At 33.7% G+C, this 23656-nt stretch overlaps 1 protein-coding gene across 3 annotated transcripts in view; it reads left to right on the top strand.

Annotated features, from left to right (window-relative positions):
- The window catches only part of LOC149801624 (dual oxidase 2-like), an 81540-nt gene that overhangs the window by 37359 nt on the left and 20525 nt on the right, over positions 1-23656 (top strand). For all 3 annotated transcript variants that reach the window (XM_089955894.1, XM_089955892.1, XM_089955893.1), the window contains exons 11-22: positions 2119-2300; positions 2779-2963; positions 5742-5860; positions 10428-10589; positions 12667-12771; positions 14376-14584; positions 15388-15573; positions 16200-16419; positions 16867-16960; positions 18723-18904; positions 21204-21273; positions 22439-22650. In XM_089955894.1, the coding sequence (XP_089812020.1) occupies positions 2119-2300; positions 2779-2963; positions 5742-5860; positions 10428-10589; positions 12667-12771; positions 14376-14584; positions 15388-15573; positions 16200-16419; positions 16867-16960; positions 18723-18904; positions 21204-21273; positions 22439-22650 (1926 nt within the window). The remainder of the gene's footprint in view (positions 1-2118; positions 2301-2778; positions 2964-5741; positions 5861-10427; positions 10590-12666; positions 12772-14375; positions 14585-15387; positions 15574-16199; positions 16420-16866; positions 16961-18722; positions 18905-21203; positions 21274-22438; positions 22651-23656) is intronic.

Here is a 23656-nt window from a genome sequence, read left to right on the forward strand (position 1 = left end):
AACAAAACGCGACGTTAACTTTAGAGATGGAGTCAGCTTTGTGTTATGTTGGATTTACAGTTCTATAATTTCTAATGCATTTGTAACAGTTAAGTGAACGGATGCTTATGTTTATTTTTTAACAAGTTCCATTGGTATGCCGTTCTTGTTAATATGTGATACAATGTGTATAGACTGTAGTTAGGTTAAAATATTGACCGTGTCCTTTTATGGTAAAAACATTCCAGCATTCGAGTAACTGCTTTTACCAGGATTGAACTCAAAATGGCGGCAACGTAGAACGCTGCTCCTGCCTTTAATATTGATATTGCTTGAGCTGACTCAAGAACAGATGGATGTATTTTCTACGCCCATTTGAAGTTTAGATAAAGGTGGAGACAGCCTTACAACCAGGAATCCGTGAAAATTTAATTGAAAATCACTAAGGTTTAGTACTAAAGCGGTAACTTAACATTAAGTAAACCAAGTATTAATCGACCGTTAATGGACGTGAACAGAAAGTGTAGAAAACATCCAAAGACCTCTCTTGAATCACAATCTCTGCTAACGCTTTATCCATGTACGCAAATGTGGCGGCATGAATATGTACGCAAGTCTCATGAAGTATTTATAAATTATATTGCAAGAGATTTGAAAGATTAATCATACTGATATTAACTTCAGATGGGAACTTTCACAAAGCAAGACATAGTTTGGGAAGAGCCTGCCAGCTACCGCAAGTAGAGTCATCTATCAGATGGGGATAGACTTTTCGAAGCAAATTAAATGGGTTTACTCAGTAAAGGAGCAAATCAGTTGGTGTTTCTCAATCAAGAAGCAACTCAAATGGGTTTCCTCAACAAAGAACCAAATCAGATGGGTTTTCTCTTTATTTTGTATTAGGACTCTTTGGTCTTAAGTAATGGAAAAGAGTGAAATGCAATAAGCTTTATAAATCGATAAGAATTATGTGAAAAAGGAACGTACGGTATGGGTATTAAGAATTAAATCCCAAATAATTTTAGAATTACAGACACATGTCTTAATAGTTAAAGTTCTGAATAAACATTAATGAAAATGCAAATTAAATCCAACGCTGAAGATGTTTATGTGCCCGTGGTGACCTGTGCCTTGGTGTTGTACCAATAGATTGTTGTTGAAACAAAGTAATATTGTTCCAGGTTTGAATTCACTATAAATCCTAGTGAACGTCTCTTTCAAGAATGCTTTCTTTTTTGTGAGCGCTCTGAATTTGCAGAAAAAAATCACTTGAATTAAATAATTTGAAGAAATAAATTCCAGCCTAAATTAATTACGATACGCAACAAAAATACAATTGATCTTGCTAGATCATAGACCACGAATGAATAGTTTTTCTAGTAACAAGATTATGTAGTACTCTACTTGACCTCAGGTCACACTTAGCATTTAGAAAATAAACTGTTAGTTATAATTAGAAGGTCTGTTACTAAAATTATAACATAGAACCTGCAATATGTTATGTACGCCAGGTGAATACCAATAACATAGACCCAGGTCCAAATAAACATGTTTACTTCTATTTAATAATGATCTTAATATTAAACCACTACACATAGAGAATAGTTTAGCTATGCATTAGTTGTTTACAGAATAAAGAAATCAATAATTCAGGTCAAGTAGAAAATAAGCTTGATTTTATGTCCAACATTCAATGGTGCATTACAATAACATATAATGAAATAACCAAAAAAAAAACAAAACAACTAATACACGACGTTTCTTTGGGATTATTGAGAACTCATTCAAAGACATTCTTGGCTATGCCATTGTGGCAAATCAGGACATTCAAGACTGTTGGAATTCGTTCGGAACATTCTATACTTCAGAACTTGTGATAGAACATTTAGGATTATTTCGGAACTTAATTCACCACACTGTAAATGTCTTTTGAATTTGTTTCAGTATTATAGGCATTGTTTGTTGAATTCTACTTAAATTGTTGGTTTCACTTCATTGATGTTACTAAGTTTAAGACCATAGAGTCATACAAATACTCATATTGTTAATATTTCCTCAGCTGATGCCTTAAGATGAATATTATAACAAATCATGCTATCTAAATTGTGCCTTTCTTAAATTTTTATTTCTACATTTCAGAACATTTGTTTGGACCCCTTGAATTTTCCCGACGTGACCTAATAGCTATCAACATCCAGCGCGCGCGTGATCATGGGCTGCCTGACTACAATACGGTCCGCGAGGCGTACGGGTTACCCAGGAGACATACCTGGGAGGAAATCAACAACTTCACGTTCAACGGGAGCCTCTATATGGAAAAGGTACTTACTGGTGTCTCTTGTTCTCGCTGCTTCGCGAGAAGCAGATTTTTTCCTAGTATGGTACTTAATATAAAATTCTAACAGTAGAAGAATTTCACTCATATAGTAAGAATATCTTGTACAATTGTCACATTTGTGATGTTTGAGAACAAAAGGCAACACGGAAAAAATCTGTCATTAAAATTATGCATCCTCAGTAAATATTGATGTAAAGATATTTCTAAATTAATGAAATGGATGGAAACATTTGTCGTTCAAGTATGCTTCAAAATTATGCTGGCAAAATTTAATCAGAATATGTTGTGAAAAATGGACACTGGTGTAGCGCATATTATACTTCTACTGGATAACGGGAAAATTTCATTCAGATCATGTAAAAAAACGTGAATGTGAAATTGCTAACTAACGCTCGATTATAAGCTTCACTTAAACAATTGAAACTTTGCAATTTTTGTGTATTCTTTAATGTAATTTGTAGCCAATAGAAAACTTACGTCGCGTGTACGGAAATACCTCAAAACCGGATAACGTGGACCTATTTTCCGCGGGTCTGCTGGAGACGACTCCAAATGGTGTGGGAGAAACCTTCCGTACCATCATTCTGGACCAATTCCTCCGGATCAGACACGGTGACAGATTCTGGTTTGAAAATACCAATAACGGGTAGAACTTTATTTATCAGTTTTATTGGACAAATTGTAATTTTAAACTAGATGTACATTTTCGTTCGTGTTTTTGTCTTTGATCAAAAGAGATAGCATGCATCACTGAGGCATTAGTCTTTAGAGGACTTGTGCAATTCTTGGTGATGCCTTTTTTAACTTGCATCATTTTTCTAATATAACCCTGCAAAGCTACACATGCTAATCCGTGGTTGCTAATTAAACCTATTTTAAAGAATGATGTGTATTTGTTGACTTAACCAAGCATTTAATTTTTGGAATGTCTTGTGATGCATTTGCTATTAGAGCCCTTATTTAACAACATTTTGAGTATTGCGAGCTATCCTTACTTAGCTTCTGCTGTTAGTTTACTTTCCATGATTACATACCCATTTAAGACACCATGCTAAATATAGCATTTTATATAACTGTTTAGTCTATATTTCCGTAGCACGCACGCAGATTGGAACTACTTAAGTGTCTTCTCTGACTTCTGCGTGTCGAGAGTTTTAGCTAAAGGGAATGGAATCAGTTGCGGACGGCAAAGAGAATAACGCACTTTACCAACCCACTCACCCGGCAGGCTCAAACACCTATTAAAACGGGACGTTTTACAATTTAGTCATGTTACTCACTCACATTAAAATCAAGTGAAACTGAGGAACAACCGCACTTTAATAGTCCGCTTTAATAACAGTTGTCAAAATGTCTGTTGTAAACAATATGTGTGTCTGATTTGTGAGTGGATGACAGATTTGTATGTGGGGAATTTCCTCGTTGTAATTAGCCTTCGATTCTTTAGTCGATCGTTTTAGGCATACATTGATACTTTGGTCATACCAGGACGCAAACAAAACGTTGTCACAGGGATGGAAAGACCAAATATTTCTAAATACACACCAAGGATGTTCTAAACTTTTAACTGTATTGGCCGGATGTTTGTTCGCCAATGCCATATACTAGTTTTAAATACAATGAAGTACTAGTACAGTGAAAGTTCGACCGATTCCCTCGAGCCCGGTTTGCTCGGAGAACGGGTTATAAAACTTTTATAGCTTAAGATGTTTAAAGTAATTTTGTATAGAATAACCATATTGTCTTCATTCTCTGGAACTGGCCTGTTGGATCAAAGACGGCCTTTCAGGACGACAATGTTAAAGGTGTCTGTGATAGTGCGTGACGTTCTAATGCTGATTAGCAGGCTGTATTGGGTAAGGGCTACAGTGCGTGTAATGGCTGTTACGTTCTAATGCTGATTAGCAGGCTGTATTGGGTAAGGGCTACAGTGCGTGTAATGGCTGTGACGTTCTAATGCTGATTAGCAGGCTGTATTGGGTAAGGGCTACAGTGCGTATAATGGCTATCATTCCTTTAAATACACTACGCCCGGGAACGCAAAATTAGGCTGCTTACACAGTTTATGTTTTGAGAGTCTTTTCATCAGCTTTGTTCGCCCGTGAGCCACGAAGTTAAAGACCCGTCAGCCGTACGTCATCTTCCGCTGACTATTAATTCGTTTTGTGTCACTTAGTCAATTGCAATGGAACTTTATGCCATGAGCGCGTCTACCATGCCCGCTTATTTATCGAATTCATCGAGGATAAGCTTGAACTATTCTTCGGAGATGGGTTGCCGCATAGTCCCTTAAATATGTGGCATATGCGTTAAGCTTTGATTCGGCCAAAACGCGGATTTTATTCTGATTTTTGACCTGACCAGATAGTCGACGGCGCCAGTACTCGTCTTATCAGACTCGGACCGAATATAGGCTTTTACCGCAGAGATTTTCTTCAAGTGAAACTCCAGTGGATCGTCAGTCTATGGGTAGAGTGATTTATAATTTATGAAAGTTTAATTGATCTGGAGGGATGGGGTGGAAGTTAGCAACCTTGCTTACACACACCTCTAAGATATCTTCGTGGTGTACTGGCAAGACGACTATGATATCAAAGAAAAAGTAAGTTTCTTAGTTTCTTTAAGATCTTTCGATACGGAAATAATACGCAAAGCAGGTAGGTCCGACGATAATCCCCAACATACACACCATACTTCCAGCACGGCTTGATGAAACAATCTTTTCTGCTCTGTGCCGCATGGACACCATAGAACAACCCCACGCATATTTTCTGTACAGATCTTTGCGGCCTAGTTCAACAAGGCTAACCTATTCTGGCCTCAAAACAGCGTCGCTGATCGATAACGTCCAAGTGATAATATATGCTGTTTAAAACTCCCAGTTTGAGCCAGTGGGGTGATGGGGTTGGTGCGTCTGAGTCGGCCGGGGAGCATCGTCCCTTTACCTTAAGTTTCAAAATAGTCCCACAACTGCTTGCCTCCTACCCGACCCCACCCCCACCTCCACAGGTTAAATGACTTTCCGACAGGGCCCTCCAACCAGCTACACCTGAGGTCCTAGTCTTAACATATCGTTTACATATACTCATGTATGTATGTATCGTTCATTTTCTGTGCCATCTTTTAGAATTTTTGACATACTCTTCATTTGCGTATATTTCTGTGTCATTCTCTTGCCGTTTCCAACCTTTCCAAACCACTCAACCGACTCTTCTGCAGCCCAAAGGAAACATTGTTATATAGTAGCATTTGTTTATCACCCCCTGAAGGTTCAAACCTCATCCTATTCTGTGACGTTTAAAATTATTTTTGTACCGTATTATACGCATAGCCATTTGAATTCGTACTATCTTCCCCGTGGAAATAAAACAAAATATAGCGTTTATGTCTTATAAAGGTTATACTGTATTTTCGTTTTTCGCAGGTTATTCACGAAAGATGAAATTGAAAAAATTCGGAACGTTACCATTTATGACATATTAACCAAGGTGACAAATATTGAACCTGGCGATATTCAGAGGAATCCTTTCTTGTTAACAGACAGTAAGTACGGACATAATTACTAGAGGGGATCTTGAATGTTTTCTTTAAAATTAACAGAAGCAGCTATAGACGCCTGATCTTTGTATTCAGTGAGGAAAGGACGTATTTAAGTAACAGCACAATATATTAACTCTATTCAGACGCAAAAGAAAAGTGATTCTTGTTGAAACCAGAGTTGTAAATTTTTTAACATGGCATAATCATCATATCAATGCGTAAACAAGCTATAGCCCTGATCAAAAAGGGTTGTTACCTCCCTTGTAGATTACATTGCCTAGAATTTACGCACACATTATTTCATTTCCTGATAGTAAAACTCTTTAATGTTTGCACTAATCAATATTAAGATACAGAAACTGAAAGGCTGTCAGCGTTGACAAGGTCACATATGTAATCATTCAAAATAATACTGCTGCATCTATAAAAATTTTACTCACCTATCAAAGCTTAAGAGAACTTCAGCTTAGGTACAGTTTGGTCAAAATCGTTCGTTCATTCATCAGTTAATAATGTATGAATAATTGCTTTTAGATGTAATTATTAATTAATTATTCTTTATTATTAAACAAATTTATTTTAATTTGTATTACTTTAAATCAATTGTTTTAGATGTAATTTTTGTATTTTATTCTACTGCAACAACAATTATAATTATAGGTTACTGCATTTGTATGGGAAAATATGAACGAGTTTTGGGATGGAATACTGCACGACCTTGGGAGTGCAGTATATCCTTCCGACAAAACGAGTTCATATTTTCCCATACAAATGCAGTAACCTTTTTATTATATGCTCATTTTTTTATTCTACCTAAGGTTTAATTATATAAACACAATACACTGCAAGAAACAACGTAAATGAATGAATGTCATATTCCAAACTAAATACACAAGCGCAGATTTGACATTACAAAATGACATCATTATTAATGCGCACAGAGCTCCGCCCAGATAAATTTGAACTTAGTCGCGTGGTCGACATAACTTTCGAAAGAAAATGGCGTGTCTAGTTAAAATTGAAATTTGCAGTCATATTGTGAATAAATGCGTATTGCAACAACTTTTCCATTTGATCTAGAATGAATAAATTTTGGTATTTTGTTTTGATTCAACGAAAGTTTGTGATTTTGGACTGGATTCATCTGTGCAAATTATACATGAAATACATCGGATTGAAGTGGCTCGGGAGAAGCGTGTTTAAGTCTGCAAATGTGTTTCTGTTTCTGTAATTGAATGTTTGAAATCATAATGTGGAAAAAATATGAAATATTTCAATTGCAATTATCAAAAAGACGCTATGGAATTTAATGCTTATTTCATTTTGAGTGCAGCAAGGAGGATGCAATTGCACTTATCATCGAAATTACAGCACAATTTCGAAATGTGGAATCCAGATTGAAAACCTATGACATGACTCATGTAATTCGGATTTGCAGAATTAAGAAAATACATTTTGAGGAAATTCAGGATGTAAAACTGTAAGTATATTTTATTTTGCCATTCTTATCACCAGCTATAGAAGACAGTATGTGCTTTGTCACTTGTATGTTATTTGTAAGGACCTTATCTTCCGTCTTTTATATAATGTAGCTAGCCTAAATCCGTAACATTGTATTAACGCGGAATGTGCCAAAACAGTTTTTTTGCAGTCCACGAAACACTTTTTAGTTCATTCAAAAACAAATTTAAACAACCACAACGTAAAGAGCCTCTTACGCGAGTGTACATGATTTGTGTACAAATCAAAAGTGCTGGCGTCTGCGTCCATTGTTTGTTTACAATAGAAAGTAGTTCCTTTATGCACGTGAATGCTATATGTGTATTGTCGCGCGCGTTCGGTATCGTTGAATACTGAACGATTCTGACAATGTAAAGTTAACGGGGGAAAAATGAGCATATAATAACAATTGTTGGTAACCAAAGTCATAAATATAAATAATAATTATTAATAATATTAGTACTAATAATATTAACACTACCACTACTACTACTACGATGAATACTACTACTACTGCTGGTAATACTGATGAATATAATTATAATATTAGAATGCGCATCACACATAGTCTTTATCATAATTATATATATATATATATATATATATATATATATATATATATATATATATATATATATATATATATATATATATATATATATATATATATATATATATAATTTTCTCCGTTAACTTTACATTGTCAGAATCGTGCAGTATTGTTTCCTACTAAATAGCTTCATACTGAACGGTGTCTAAAAATACTATCATGTATCAGAAACCACTTTGTAAATAAACTATGTACTCTTATGTATTACACGCTTTAGCTTTTGATTGATTATATTTGTTTTCTGAATAAACACTGAGTCACAAAAAACATTCAAATCAGCAACTAAATGAAAGTGATATTTGCAACGTCAACAACAGAAGTGAAAGAAGTAATTGAAAATACCATTCTAATCATATAAAACGTTTCTTAGGAGAAATATTCGTAACTTTTCGAAAATAGAATAGTACTCTCTAGGGTCTATAAACATACCATAGAAAAGCATACTGAGGCCATGGTGTATCACATATCTATCAGACACGTACCATTTTACAAGTCAGCCAAAGCACCAAATTCGAGAAAAAATGCGACAGAAAGTTTTGGCAGGAAACTGAGAGCATAAAAGCCAATAAACCAAGACGACAAAAAAGTATTATTTCCGCTGGCTAAATGGAATGTCGCATAACAGCAAATCTGCAATTTTCGCTGTTTAACAATCTAGACACAATGTTAGACCAGCGATATAAGTCAACAAAGAGCGTTCAAGTGACAGAGAATAAACATATGTCTTCTTTAGCTGGTAATAAGAATGGCAATAAATATACTAACATTTTTGCGTCTTGAATCTCGTCAAAATGTACTTTTTTAATGAGTTCTGCAAATCTGAATGACTTGAATCATGTCATTCGTCAAAACAACCCATACAAACCGTGAAATTGTACTGTAAGTTTGATTCAGGAAAGCAAAATTTAGTGAATCAACAGAAAAGCAAACTCCATCCACTCCAGACCAATTAGAAAAGTTGTTTAAACAAGCATTCCTGCACAATATGGCTATAAATTTCAATTTTAAGTAGACCAAAGCAAGAATTTCTTTATGAAACTAATGTCGAAGTTCATCGGTAGCTAAACCTTGCTTTATGCGCATTAATATTGTTACTGCGTAATAATGAATCTACGGTTGTATATTTATTTTGGAATGCAGCATACATTCAATACTTTGTTTCTTGTGGTGTATTCCTTTTGTTATTAAACCTTAGGTAGAAAAACAAATTGAGTATAACAATAAAAAGATTAATGAACTGGTATGGGAAAATATGAACTCGTTTTTTCGGACTTATATTTTACTCCCAAGGTCGAGAAACATTACTCAGAAAACATCGTTCATATTTTCCCATGCAAATGCAGTAACATATAAATATGACTGATATTGATAATTATAATGGTTAATAGTAATAATATTGTTCTTATCTTTCTAAATTATTATTATTATTATTATTATTATTATTATTTATTAGGACATGATATATTTATTGATCGTTATTATATTGTTTTATTTGTATCATGTTTAATAATAATAATAATAATAATAATAATAATAATAGTCATAATGTAATAATAATATGATTATGATCATCATATTGTTATTACTATTACAATAAATAATAACAATAATAATAATAATAATAATAATAATAATATTATTATTATTATTATTATCGTTCTTTTTCTTTTTAATATTATTATTAATAATATTTCTATTGATGTTTTATTATTACTATTTTGTTATTATTGTTACTGTGTCATTATATTGTCATGAAGCATTTGATCATCAATATCGGAATATAAATTTATGCAATAATAAATATAAAGTATTTTATGTTGTTCTATATATCACTTACGTTTGTTACGAGAATGTGGGCACTAGACACTTTATCTGATTTGTTTGAACAGAAGAGTTTGATAAGTGACGATAACAACAATCACTGAACTGGACTATAAGCATATATTTACATGGCGTTAAAACGCAATTGTCTGCATCACACTATGATAATTACTTACTCCATATTTGTGGAAAGGCAAGTATGATAATTACTTACTCCATATTTGTGGAAAGGCAAGTATGATAATTACTTACTCCATATTTGTGGAAAGGCAAGTATGATAATTACTTACTCCATATTTGTGGAAAGGCAAGTATGATAATTACTTACTCCATATTTGTGGAAAGGCAAGTATGATAATTACTTACTCCATATATGTGGAAAGGCAAGTATGATAATTACTTACTCCATATTTGTGGAAAGGCAAGTATAATAATTACTTACTCCATATATGTGGAAAGGCAAGTATGATAATTACTTACTCCATATATGTGGAAAGGCAAGCTTAAGCCTCTTTTTTATTGACTTAAAAGCGTGGAATCAATAAAAAAAATCATTCTTCTAAATTTTAACCGAGAAACATAAAAACCTGAAACCTATCTTGTTCACATATACATGATTATTGCCATTTGTTAATGTAGGTCCATGTCCGCAGCCAAAGCAGCTGATTGCTGATGGCAACGATACATTTAATAATACACCGGCGATTGAACAATGCACTCCCCTACAACACTACGACTACTTCTCCGGAAGTGAGATTTCCTTCGCCCTCACATTCGTCGGCCTTGGATTATGTGTACCTAGTAAGCGAAACACATTCTAAAACTTTTTCCTCCTCGCTTATTAATTAAGGGGTGTGTGAATTTTGCATATCTCTTCTCATTTCTTTTATAATGAGTGTTTGCTATTTCCTTGCGAAACATGGTAAAATACATAGTTTTTTAATTAGGCAAAATCGGTAAGTACTTAATTAGATAGTTTGATCAGGGTTTAATATCTTCGCCAGTCAATTATTCAGACTGCTAGTTTACCGAAGAAAAAAACTGCCAAACAGTAAAGGAAGCTTTGTCAAGAATTAAGTGATGTTTTGGATGGGAAAAATCCATATAACCCTAGATGTTCTTTGCTATCTGTTTTCTGATGCAGAACCATTTCGGATCATTTATCAACGTAAAAGCAATTTCCGACTTTATGCATGAATTGACGAAGAGAGTCCCTAACTGTCATTTTTTTTCCATCATTGTCGGAAGCCACGTCAATAATCCACTACGCTTGACTGCATTTACTGAGATTTTCTTGTTTATGAGCACGTATAAACAGAACTAAGTTATCAACAAAGCATTGTAATAGTGCCCTACATATCAACGAAAGTGCCCGTTTTATCGATTAATAAATAACTGTATTTAGAAGAAAACTTTGTCTCATTCTATTAGCGTGAATAGTCATGGTTGCGTCACAATGGCCATTAACAGTTTACTCTGGCTCACATTAAATAGTTAAGCAGGTTTATACACATTCACGAGAAACGAGGTGGTTTGCAAAGGCATTTATTTTAATTTGCTCTTGCTATATAGAATATTTCTTGGCAGAGACTGAACAAGATATACAATGGTTTCTTTAGTGCATTGTAAGGAATCTGAAGGTTTAAAAAATGTAGTAATAAATACAATTGCCTCAAGATATATATATATATATATATATATATATATATATATATATATATATATATATATATATATATATATATATAGTTATAGTGATAGTTATGACTTCATGGTCGTAAACAAAACAACAAAAACAAGCCAATCCTACATGTTTTTTTAAAACTTAACAAATAACTTTATTATCAAAGTTAATAGATGTTAAAGTAAGTGCAACTTTCAGTACTATGAATTGAATCCAAAATATTTCTTAAATGTTCTATTAAAATCCCAAAGAATCGAATGTTTTGAATGAATTTCATATCCTCAAATGTACGTATCACAATGACATTATCCAGAACTTCTTTGAATAATGCACAGTAGTACTTGAATAATGTTCTTGTCCAGTGAGCACATTGTAAGTCCAATGAATATTCTTAAGAACTGTCTCCTCGCAAATTTCCTAAACACACCATCAAACATATCTGCAGACTGATTTGAAACAAGATTCCTAAATAGGAATGAATCTGCTCAGTTCTCTCTTTATCGACACCTTCATGAGTCTATTACGACTATATGTTGCTATATACCCCACGTGACAGATCTTACTATTCTATCTAATATTTCAAAATACATTTCATATGACCTAATCCATCCAACGGGAAATAATTTATTTCTCCTTAGAACCCACCTGACTTATACCTTCCAATAGAAAATAACACCAAACCAATAATGGGGTCTTATTATTAATATTATTTTTAATTGTCGTAACAATTCGGTATCTAATATCTTGGCTATAGATCATTGCAATTTATAGTAATGAATAAAATCTACACATAATATAAACACGATCATTTACCAAGAGTTGCAAAAATATAGATTGATATACATAAAAATAATGTGTGTTTGTGTGTGTGTGTGTGTTGTATGTGTGTGTGTGTGCGCATTGTGTGCGTGTGCGCGCATTGTGTATGTGTGTGTGTGTCTTTGTGTCTGTGTGTTAGAGCGAATCTCACCTAATTACAACTTACGAGAAAGATTGGAATAAACAAACAGAGACTTTGTAATGCGTTTCTATATTTGATCTGGACATGTCGTTTATTGCCCCACAGATAGAATATTAAATCGTGTCTGTTTAGATATTTAGTCTGAGATAATAACGCCACACTTTCTTAGCTGTCATTTTAAATTTAGGTTTTTTTTAGACATTTGTTTCATCTCTTTTATGACATACATGCAGTTGCTCTTGGTGTCCTTATTTTGATGGCTAAATATCGTCAGAGAAAGATACAAGCCGCAAGACGGAGACCGCCTAAAAAAGATAACGACCCGAATACGTTCATGGGTAAGTTTAAAGTGTGATTTGTGGTATCATATGATATGTACATGGAAAGCGTGGAGATAAACTATTGCTTGACGTTCTAATTGCTAAAGACATTTAACTTTTTATAAAAATAAGTCTGATGATAAAACCTAGTATACTTGTACGTTTCATGGGTCGAGGGAAAAATTTTAATTCAAAAGATGCATCAGTTCTAATTACTTGATAGCATGGGTGGTTTGTCTATGTTAATATAATGGAGTTTTTACTTGTTTTCTATAAAAAAAGATGATTTAATTATGTTACGATAGCTTTGTTGGATCCTTTTTCATCGATCCATATTATCTGAAGAATTTAAATAGTTTGCATACACGGCTAATGATGGATTGTATCAAAGCTTATCCCTAAAGAACATTTCAAGCTTTTTTGGTATTTTGGAAACATATTTGCAAGTTTGGATTGTCCCCTGATGCTTGATCCTCGTCGAGGCACGGATTATATTAGCTTCAGAAGGTAGGTAGGTGTGTGTGTGTGTGTGTGTGTGTGTGTGTGTGTGTGTGTGTGTATTTTTAGCGTAGCTTTAAAAAAAATTCAGTCATATCGCTATGATGTCTGCAATTAGGCAGTTTATAGTGATGTCTAGCACTGGGGCATAATGCTGCAGACACGTAGCATGGTGTCACACCCAGCCACCTTATCCTAAAACCAGACCAACCAGTGCTAACACTAACCTCTTAATGCATAGCGATGCAGCTGCTAGTATCATTTTTGTAAGTCTTTTATATGACTCGGCCGGGGTTCGAACCCACGACCCCGTGCATCCGAGGCAGACGCACTCTAACCACTAGGTCACCGGAGCGGTCAGTTGCAGAATATATTTAAGCCATGTTGATGTAAATGTACCCAAAATCCATATCACTAATCAAACCAGATTGGCAGAAGTGGCAAACTGATACTCCAGTGCAATCCTAATGTATTGTTTCGTATCGATGTTGGCGGGTCAAGCGTACAGTTTGCTATTGCAGTTTCATTTAATTACGACGGTGTAATTCTCCGATCTATGCAGAATTAAACTAGCGCATATGCATTTGTTGTACACACCAACAGGGCTTCTATGCAGGCATTCAATGTCAAGCTACGTTGCGTTTAGGAATGTCGAAAAACATTAGAGAGCAAAATTCTTAATGGATTATATTTACAAGATCTGCATCGAGGGCTGTTTGACAGTAACTAAAATTGCGAGGCTTTAAGCATGGGAGATTGACTTCAATATTTATCGAAAAAAATAAGAAAGCAAGAGAACTTGTTACTTTACTCGCCTGTAAACAGTCTGTACAAACAAATGAACCTGAAAATGTATCTATGGTCATTTGAGCATAACAAGTAGGTCATTCTCACTTCGTTTCGTCAGTAATAAATAGTTTTACTAAAGACAAATACCATTATTGTTCAACTATTATACTAGTATTGTTTACCTGGTCTACTACTACTGCCCCCATGCATTTAATTATATTTCTAATGTCACTTTCTTAACTAATTAAGAATAATTAAGTGTAACAGGTCCATCAGGCTTTTTCGAAAGTTAAACATTATGCTTTTATAAATTGCGCCCACTTTTAATTCAACAGTGATCGAATGGGTGGGCCCTAAAGATGGTGAACGAAGCATCAAGATAAAGTTTGACCCGGTGAGAAAGAAGATCCATGTCACAGACAGAATCAATAAGCCGCTTCGGATGATAGATTTACGCCGAACTACAGGGAAGATACATATACGGCTTTCTGATGACAGTCAGAGAACGCTTATGTCCGTTCGAGTACCAGGAGAAATAGACTTGGTAAGTTCTCAAAATTCTGCTTTTTCTAAGCAACCAATTCCATCGGTTATCTGTGACCTAGTACTGTTTTTCTCTTTGCCGACATTTCTCTTTAAACATCCCGTCACGCATCTGTTCACTGGCCTTGCTGACACAGAACCAAACATCTAATTCTCTTATAAGTTTCTCTCATGTTCCATGATATAAAATATGTTTCCATCAATATGCTCAATGAGGTTTCATATGCTGCGTCCAAACTCATGTTTGAAGCTACTTTTCACGGAACTGTAAATATTTAAATTAATATTATATAAAATAATATGGAAGAAAAGAATTTCACAAGATTTAAATCATGAATTGCACATTAACAGTCAATTTTTAGGGGTATTTTCTACTTCCTATATTGTCTAAATTACTGGTTGATACGGTTCAGTATGTTCAATGTGCCATGTGTTGTAGATTAGCAGGTTTGTTTATTGAAAGAGACTCCTAGACTTCTGTAATGTAGTTTCCTATTCTTCATGTCTGACTCATGCAAAGCAGCATATTTGCGTTGTGTCATAACATAACGTAAACCCACAACTTTTCAGAGGCAATACAGCTTCCTCTAATTAGCGGCAAGATCACATGCGCGAAATTAAACCGCTGCAGACATTCATGCGTTTAATTAGAACATCATTGATAAATCTGCTAAATGTATTGGCTGCAAAGCCTTAGACAATTGGAAACTGCAAAATAGTTGTAGCCACGATATAGTTAGGTTTACCGATGGATTATATGAATATAAAAGTTGCTGTCCTATTTGGTTTATTGCTATATCACAGGTCCTCCGATTTGGGGACGAAGGTTATAGAGACGAGTTTGTCCGAAAGCTTGAGGAGTTCTTGCAAAAGCTCGGAATTACCAATGAGAGGCACACGTTTTCTGAACCCATGATCATGAAGGACGCGGAAACAAAAGAAAGCAGGAAGAAATTACTGGATAAGTTTTTCAGAGTTGTATGCTTGCAGGTAGCTTATCAAGAACGTTTTTTATCGTATATAACTGATAATCTTATCTGTTGAAATTCAAGATAAAGTCATACAGAATATCCTTAGATTCGTAAACCAAGTAATTACTAGCGACAGAGAGACCTTTAGACGATGTCAATGGTACAGATAATATTTCACAGAAATATAAGTTAGCATAGTGTTGTTAATTGTATGTTCTTTCAATGATTTAATTCAGGAATACATTATCGTTGATATTACAAAATATTAAATTGTCACACAAATGACTAAAAGCGGACGACGTGTGTCGATATCCACTTATAAAAATCTCTTTTATCTCTGTCACACTTTATGTTTCCAGGATCCTGTTATAGGAAGAGAATATTTTAATGTTTTGCTGATAACTCTTCCTTGAGTTTGGTATTATCTTCAAAGGCATTATGTGGTTCAAGTATAGGAAATTAATTTGACCGGTGCTTGGTTCAGATCCTTAGTTTAGGGAGAAATTAATGCCCTGGCCTATCACAGTTTTAATAATCATAATAATTACTATTTAAAGCTTTATCATCTATCATTTTTTGTTTGTTTAACATATACCGATATTTATAATGAATAGTCTCTGTTTAAGTTTTCATGCCGTGTTTCAGGTATTCCGACAGTCTCACGATGAAGTAAACCTGCATTTGGATTCTACACTAGCAAATCAAGTCATTAAAGTTAAGTTAACTCGCACGGAATTCGCAGATGCACTTGGACTTAAACCCAACTCTGTGTTCGTCAGAAACATGTTCCTAATGGTGGACAAAGACAAAACTGGGTTCGTCAGCTTCCAGGAATTTATGGATATGTTTGTGATACTGGCCAGAGGTAAATAATTATTATCTAGATGTTTGTTTCATAAATCACAGATGATTCTACTATTTCTTTCTTGTATACAATGAATCGATGCTAATATATTATTTTCACAAACTTTGATTAAAAAAAATTAAGTTCCTTTGGGGGTGGAGTATACAACATGCATCTTGGATATACATATCAATGTATGGCAAATAGATACGAAACATTAAACTATTATTTTTCTTTTTGTGTCATTTTTATAAGTCTTGAAATTTATTGGTTTACAATTATTGAGGTAGCAAAATGTATCAGCACTAAAACAATTTCAAATTCTAAATAAAAAAATTATTTTTTCAGTTAAAATTTGCTTTTGTTTTCCAGATTTAATATTCACTACAAACCTGCTTTATATTCTTTTATTATCTATTCAAAAATATTGGTTTTGGGATCCATTAAGAAATCTTTTTATTTCTTCAGGCAATGCATCAGAGAAGGCTAAATTGTTATTCAACATGAATGACGTCAGGGGACGAGGATATCTGACCAAGGCAGACTTTGGAAAAATGATAAAGTAGGTCACCGGTACATATACACACAAGTATACATATACACTTGCCTGGATAGGTTGATATATGTTAGCGCATCCCAGGATTGGAGGGCACACATTCAAATGTAAAAGGGTCAGATCTTTCTGTTGTTATTTTGTATATTTGTATTAGGGTATAACTGCATATCAGCATAATACTGGCTATATCTTGCCAATTAGAATTAAGTTCTAAACATGTGAATATAAAGTATAGCAAAAATACTTAAACTTTAGTTGATGGCTTATTATCAAGATAATCTATTCCTTCTATTTTGTAAATCAAACTAAATACTATTATTTACTACATATAGTATTACTGTACTTGTTTAAAGTAGGTGGTATAATATCGGCTGTCAGAGTTATTTTTGGGTTTTGAGAATAGATTTTTAATACATTTCCAATTCAAAACCTTCATTATCAAATAGATCATTGTCAATGGAGAGAAAAATGGGCTTTATGAACTCACTTAAGATTTCTTCCGTTTCATTAGCATTACAGAAAATAGCAACGCATTCAGATTCAGTGTTTACTAGTGTTGCGCCTGTATGATCATAAACTAAGTAACAGAAAGAAGCAAAACCAACCTGTTTTGTAAAACTGAACAAATAATTTAAATTAACAAAGTTGTAAAAGGAACATGAAAGAGAAATGTACACTATTATGAATTGAATCTTCAAGAGTCTGTTAAGACCATGTGTCGCAATATACACTACGTGACAAGTCTTATTACTCAATCGAATATTTCAAAATACATACTCATGTGACCTAACCCATCCAATGTTAAATAACTTAATTCTTCTGTGAACCCACATCACCTAACTCAGCCAGTGGGAAATATTGTAAGTTTTCTAAGAACCTACCTGACCTTACCAGCCAGTGAGAAATCAGCCCACACTTGTAAACAGGTTCAATATTGCGGTTAAAAAACTTTAATTTCTGAACACCTATTTATAACTTAACATCTATAAAAATAGAATCCATACCCATGGACAAAAAATTAACTACATACTATTTTTTATGTAAGACCACTACAATTTACAGTCTTAAAGAAAACTTACAGATAATATAGGTATAGTCATGTACCAAAAGTTACAAGATATATAACTATACATAACACTAATTAAAATTCCGAGTTTTTGCCGTCTGACTATTCCAGTCTGGGGGTTCGCTTCTTGCGCTAATATTAAACCATTAAGTATTTGCTCCTAAATAATAACTCCTCTTCCACATCCATTCATGCTGATGTTTGTTTGTTTAGAGATATCTGGAATAACAATTCCCCTTCCAAATCCAATAATGTTCACGTTTGTTCATTTGAATATGTGTCGAATAACAACTCCCATTCCAAAGACATTAATATTCACGTGGTTCATTTCAATGTGTCTTAAATTATATCTTTTATGCCTTATAACTTATTAATGGTCAAGTATCTTCATTTGAATATGTCTGGAATAACAATTCCACTTCCAAATCCATTAATTTTCACGTTTGTTTATTTAGCCTTCTCTTGTGTTTATTTGAGCAAATCATGAGTCACCTTTGTATCTTAGGCGCTTCAAAAGTTTAAATACAGTTTGGAATAATGAAATTAACCATAGACTATGAACATAGCTCACTTGTTGGGATTTTGAATACCAGGAAAGAGCTGAGAGAGATTTTATGTCAGACATCATGATGCTCATGATGACAATAAGAGATGGTTTGAAAGTGAAGGCTACTTTGTTAATTATACGTTCCATGTTTTAAGGTCAATGTTGGACCTCTCAGACAGCAGTCTGAGCGAAGACCAAGTCAATCAGTTGATAGATTCTCTCTACTCCCAGTCTGGACTTCGGGATACAGACAATATGAACTTTGATATATTCAAGCATATCTTCGCTTCAGACGAGTACGAAAAAATTTTCGATAATGCAACTCTCACGCTTGACGGTAAGAGAGAATATACACATTGTAGGTTTAACAGAAAATAACACACACACACATAAACACACACACACGTGCATTAACTGCATAACATCAATACAAAAAGTGAAAAGTGTTGAGAGAACAATGAATGAAAATGTGGGGTTGTGTAATTCTGAGGTTTAAACCCTAAAAATGAAACAGTGGAGCGTGGTCAAAATAGTAAATAAATGAAATTCTTTTAAAATTGTGCTTAAAAATAATTGATAACATATTTAAACAAGTATTAGCTATAACGCAAAGCTTCGCTTTACACGATTTAGCTGTCTACACAAGCCAATTACTGTACTTTTATACAAGCTTTTCTATCAATATGACTCTTTTATCTAGAGTATATTTGCATTCAGTTTTCAATTAGGTAGCCTTCAACGGAGAATTAGCATGACAATTGTTTCAAATACTTCTCGAAAAGAGTAAAATATCTGATATGTTTCTCAAAACGTGCAATGCTGCTCTCCAGCGTTCCCAAAAGAACGTACCCACTCTAACAAAATGGAATAAGCACTTGATGCTCTAATTGTTTGTTTATGTAAGTCGATGTGCTGATTTCAGTGTATGTATGATGTAGATATAAGTTGTCTGTCCGTCGTTCGTCAGCATTTTATATATTCAACTTCTGGACAACCACAAGATCAGTTCCAAACTTAGCAGGTATCATTCTGATATGTATGTCTTTTTCTTTTATTTTCTACAAATGATGCATATCCGCATTCAAATAAATAGTGTTGCAGTTACAGAAGGTGGAAATATCTTAAACGAACATTTCCTACAAAGAAACACGCTGAACAGAATTCGCCAAAATTTTACAGAAATCATTCTCACATGAAGACCTTCAAAATGTTGGAATGGCACAAATCTGTCCTCAAAATAAGGCCGCCATTACTAAAAGATAAACCTTTTGAACGACTTCTTCGAAGGAAGCAAATTACTGGAAAAAATGTGATCATATTTGGCATTTATACAATTATGTCAGTTTTTCAGAAAATGTAGTTACCATCACTAAGAACAGAAAACTTTTTAATCTACTCCTTCACAAAATCCCCTGAAAAGAATTTGACTAAAGAACCAGGTGCAGTTTTATGAAAAACAGCTAACGGGAGAGCTCTTTGCCTAAATGCTCGCGTAGGCTTCTGTGCTTCGTATATTTATAGCTTTGCTACCTGAACACGAAGATCACCTGAAAACAAGTTGTAAAGCTACACACATTATATTATCGAGAGGAAAAATAAAACTGTTTCACCACAACATTGTTCTCTAAATTTTAACTTTTAAAAGGACAGTATACTGGAAACCATATGTTATTTGCTTGTCTAAGATTAAAAACGTGTCAACGTTATCTTGACAGGATAACAAAAGAAAGAAACACAAAATAATAAAATAAAGACAATGTAAAACTTTCGATCACTGGGTTAAACCGAACACAAGGCTCAAAAGGGAATTTTGTTTGATGACCACATATCATTATATATATATATATATATATATATATATATATATATATATATATATATATATATATATATATATATATATATATATATATATATATATCGAATTGTGTATATATTCAAGAGGTATATTTTCATGTAGATTGTAGTAGAATATCTTTGTGATATGTTCGTTCAATGATAGTATTTTCATAGAATAATTATTGGAGCTAAATGCTTCTTGCTCCCTATGGTATTGTTTTAATGCTCGGGAAACCAGCAATAAAATGTATATAAAAAGACTGAGCAAAGTGTTTTCCTGCATTCTTTCAGTAATTGAAAATATATTGGCAATGTCACTCTGCGAAGATTGCAAAGAAATTCAGAGCTGATCTGTACAGAATGTATCAAAATATTTTGCCTTTCATTTTTGGTTCTGAAGACCGGCTGCTTTAGAGACATACACACATAAAAAACAAAACAAAAGAAAGTTAACTTGAACAAAGTCCTTTCGAAAATGATACATATTACTACAATTCAAACATGACCGCCATAACTTAAAGTATTAAACCATTAAACGGATTCTCTTACATTTTGACTAAATTTGTCACGAATCTTGCTAATATTAATCCCTTTGAAATTTATACCATTAATTCCGATTAAGTCATCACATATGGCCGCTGTTATTAAAATTAGAAAGACACATAAATATCAGCAAGAATAATGCTAATTGACAGTTATACATCAACTGATTATAAATAGATGTCAGCCATATGAGCAAGCGCAGACCCACAATATTGGTCATCATCATCATCATCATCATTTAACTTTTTTCACAGGACAAAAAGATACAGGGCGTTTAGCAAAAAGCTTCCGTTACAGACGCCAGACATTTATTGATGGATTCTCGTAAGTAATGTTTCCATTTCATTAGAATTTGAAAGAGTATTACGAGCAGTAATTGAGATGCACATTAATGCCTATATGCAACATTTAATCATATTGATACGAATCTTGACGCTATAAAGTAGCGAAAATTTAAATTTTAATTACTAATGTATTGAATAATCTCGGTAGAATGTCTGCCTCTTTGAATACTTTAAGGCTAGGGTCATTTTTGCAAAACGTTCGTTCCTTTAATACTTTGAAATATTTGAGACTTCTTCGTTCCTAATGTTGCTGATTTTCTCTGTACATTGTTCATTATTTTAAATACAAATCGCATAGCTAGTTTCAATCGAGTAGTCAAAATGCATGCAGTTGTATTATGTCACATATATATTTTTGTAATTTCGTTCAGTTTTTCTGAAACAAACGTCGAAGGATTCAAGTAAATCAGGGAAGTTTATTCACATGATGTGTGTCTTTGACTGCATTTGTTACCAAAAATTCCAAATTTGAATGCAGAATTGTTCAAAATTCCTATTTGGAAAGGCAGTATTTTTCAAAGTTCCTATTTGGAAAGGCAGTATTTTTCAAAATTCCTATTTGGAAAGGCAGTATTGTTCAAAATTCCTATTTGGAAAGGCAGTATTTTTCGAAGTTCCTATTTGGAAAGGCATTGTTTTTCAAAGTTCCTAACTGGAAGGCAGTATTTTTCAAAATTCCTATTTGGAAAGCAGTATTGTTAAAATATTCCCATATGGGAAGATATCATTGTTAAAAAGTTCTATTTGGGAAGGTAGCATTGTTAAAAAAATCCAATATGGAAAGGCAGTATTGTTAAAAATATTCATATATGGGAAGGCAGCGTTGTTAAAAACATTCCTTTATGGGAAGACATCGTTGTTAAAATATTCCTAGATGGGAAGACAGCATTGTTAAAAATTCCTATTAGGGAAGGCAACATTGTTAAAAAAATCCAATATGGAAAGGCAGTATTGTTTAAAAAAATTCATATATGGGAAGGCAGCGTTGTTAAAAAAGTCCAATATGGAAAGGCAGTATTGTTAAAAAATTCATATATGGGAAGGCTGCGTTGTTAAAAACATTCCTTTATGGGAAATCAGTATTGTTAAAAAAATTCCAATATGGGAAGGCAGCATTGTTAAAAATGGATTATGATGTTTTTAAGCCGTGGATTGAACAACACGGATTTACCACAAGCGAAACTGGCCCGCAGATCGCAAGTGACTATCCTAACTAGGCAACAGAAAGCACCCAAAACAAAGTTTGAAAAGCGGTGGTTTGCCTTCATCCGCTGGGTGGAGAACTACCGCCGTCAGATCTTCTGGGTCACGCTCTACGTTCTTGTTACCCTCGGGATCTTTGTGGAAAGGGCTCACTGTAAGCACAATAAAATTTTTTTGTTTCTTGTTTAATGGTACTATTAAATGTAGCTAAAGGTAACTAACGGCAGACACGCATGTACTTAATTAACTAAACGATTTTACTTTTACAGAGAATACCATTTAAATGAGCCAGCAAACACTAAATGAAATGGTTGCCTGTTGAAGTTCGATTGCGATGGACAGTATTAAGAAACATATTTTCCTAATTGTATTTTTTGTAAAGTGTTCGTCATACTACTTTCAGTTAATTCCTCCATAGATGGGGTGGGGGTGGGTATATATTTAAAATGATCTTGATTGGGGCGTTGATTTTGAGTGTTATCTGTAGTACAAACGGAAAATTATCGAGTAGTTATTCAAGTCTAGCATCATAAGAGGTACATGCAGACAGATGAGGAATAGGCGGATTTTGCGATAACTTGGTTATCAATTATGCAATAAGCATATAGTTTTTTTTCTTCAGGGGCTGCCATCCTAACAAAATACGCCAAAAACATTACAATGATTGTGTGCTTCAGTTCAGATCGAAGAAGTCTCCAAATGATACTAATCTCGAATTTCTTCCCTATTCTAATAGAAAAATGTAGATTTTTAAAATCAAATTTTCGCAAAAGCTATGTATCGGGTTAAATTATTGTATTAATTTTGCTTTTATTCCCCTGAATTTTAGTGTGCAGCTAGTTATTCTCGTGAACAACACAATGCTTTAGAAACATAAGATACAACAATATTATTAAAACATACGGCACAAAGCATTGCTTTTTCATAGTAATCATACATTGATTATATTTACTTCCTATAAAAAGTGTACATTTCATTTAATGTATCATACATTCAAACCGACTTCAAAGATCATATATTAGCCACTCTCGTTCTGAAACCAAAGGTTAACAGAAATATGCTTTTATTCAGGACTACTTTACCTAGATGCAACTTTTCTGTTTCCAGTATTGACCGTCTTAAGCAGGTTTCACTGTATGAAAACAAAAATTGGAATCTCA

This window comes from Sinohyriopsis cumingii, chromosome 4, assembly GCF_028554795.1.
Source record: "Sinohyriopsis cumingii isolate HCF-2022 chromosome 4, ASM2855479v2, whole genome shotgun sequence".
NCBI classification, from domain to species: Eukaryota; Metazoa; Mollusca; class Bivalvia; order Unionida; family Unionidae; genus Sinohyriopsis; species Sinohyriopsis cumingii.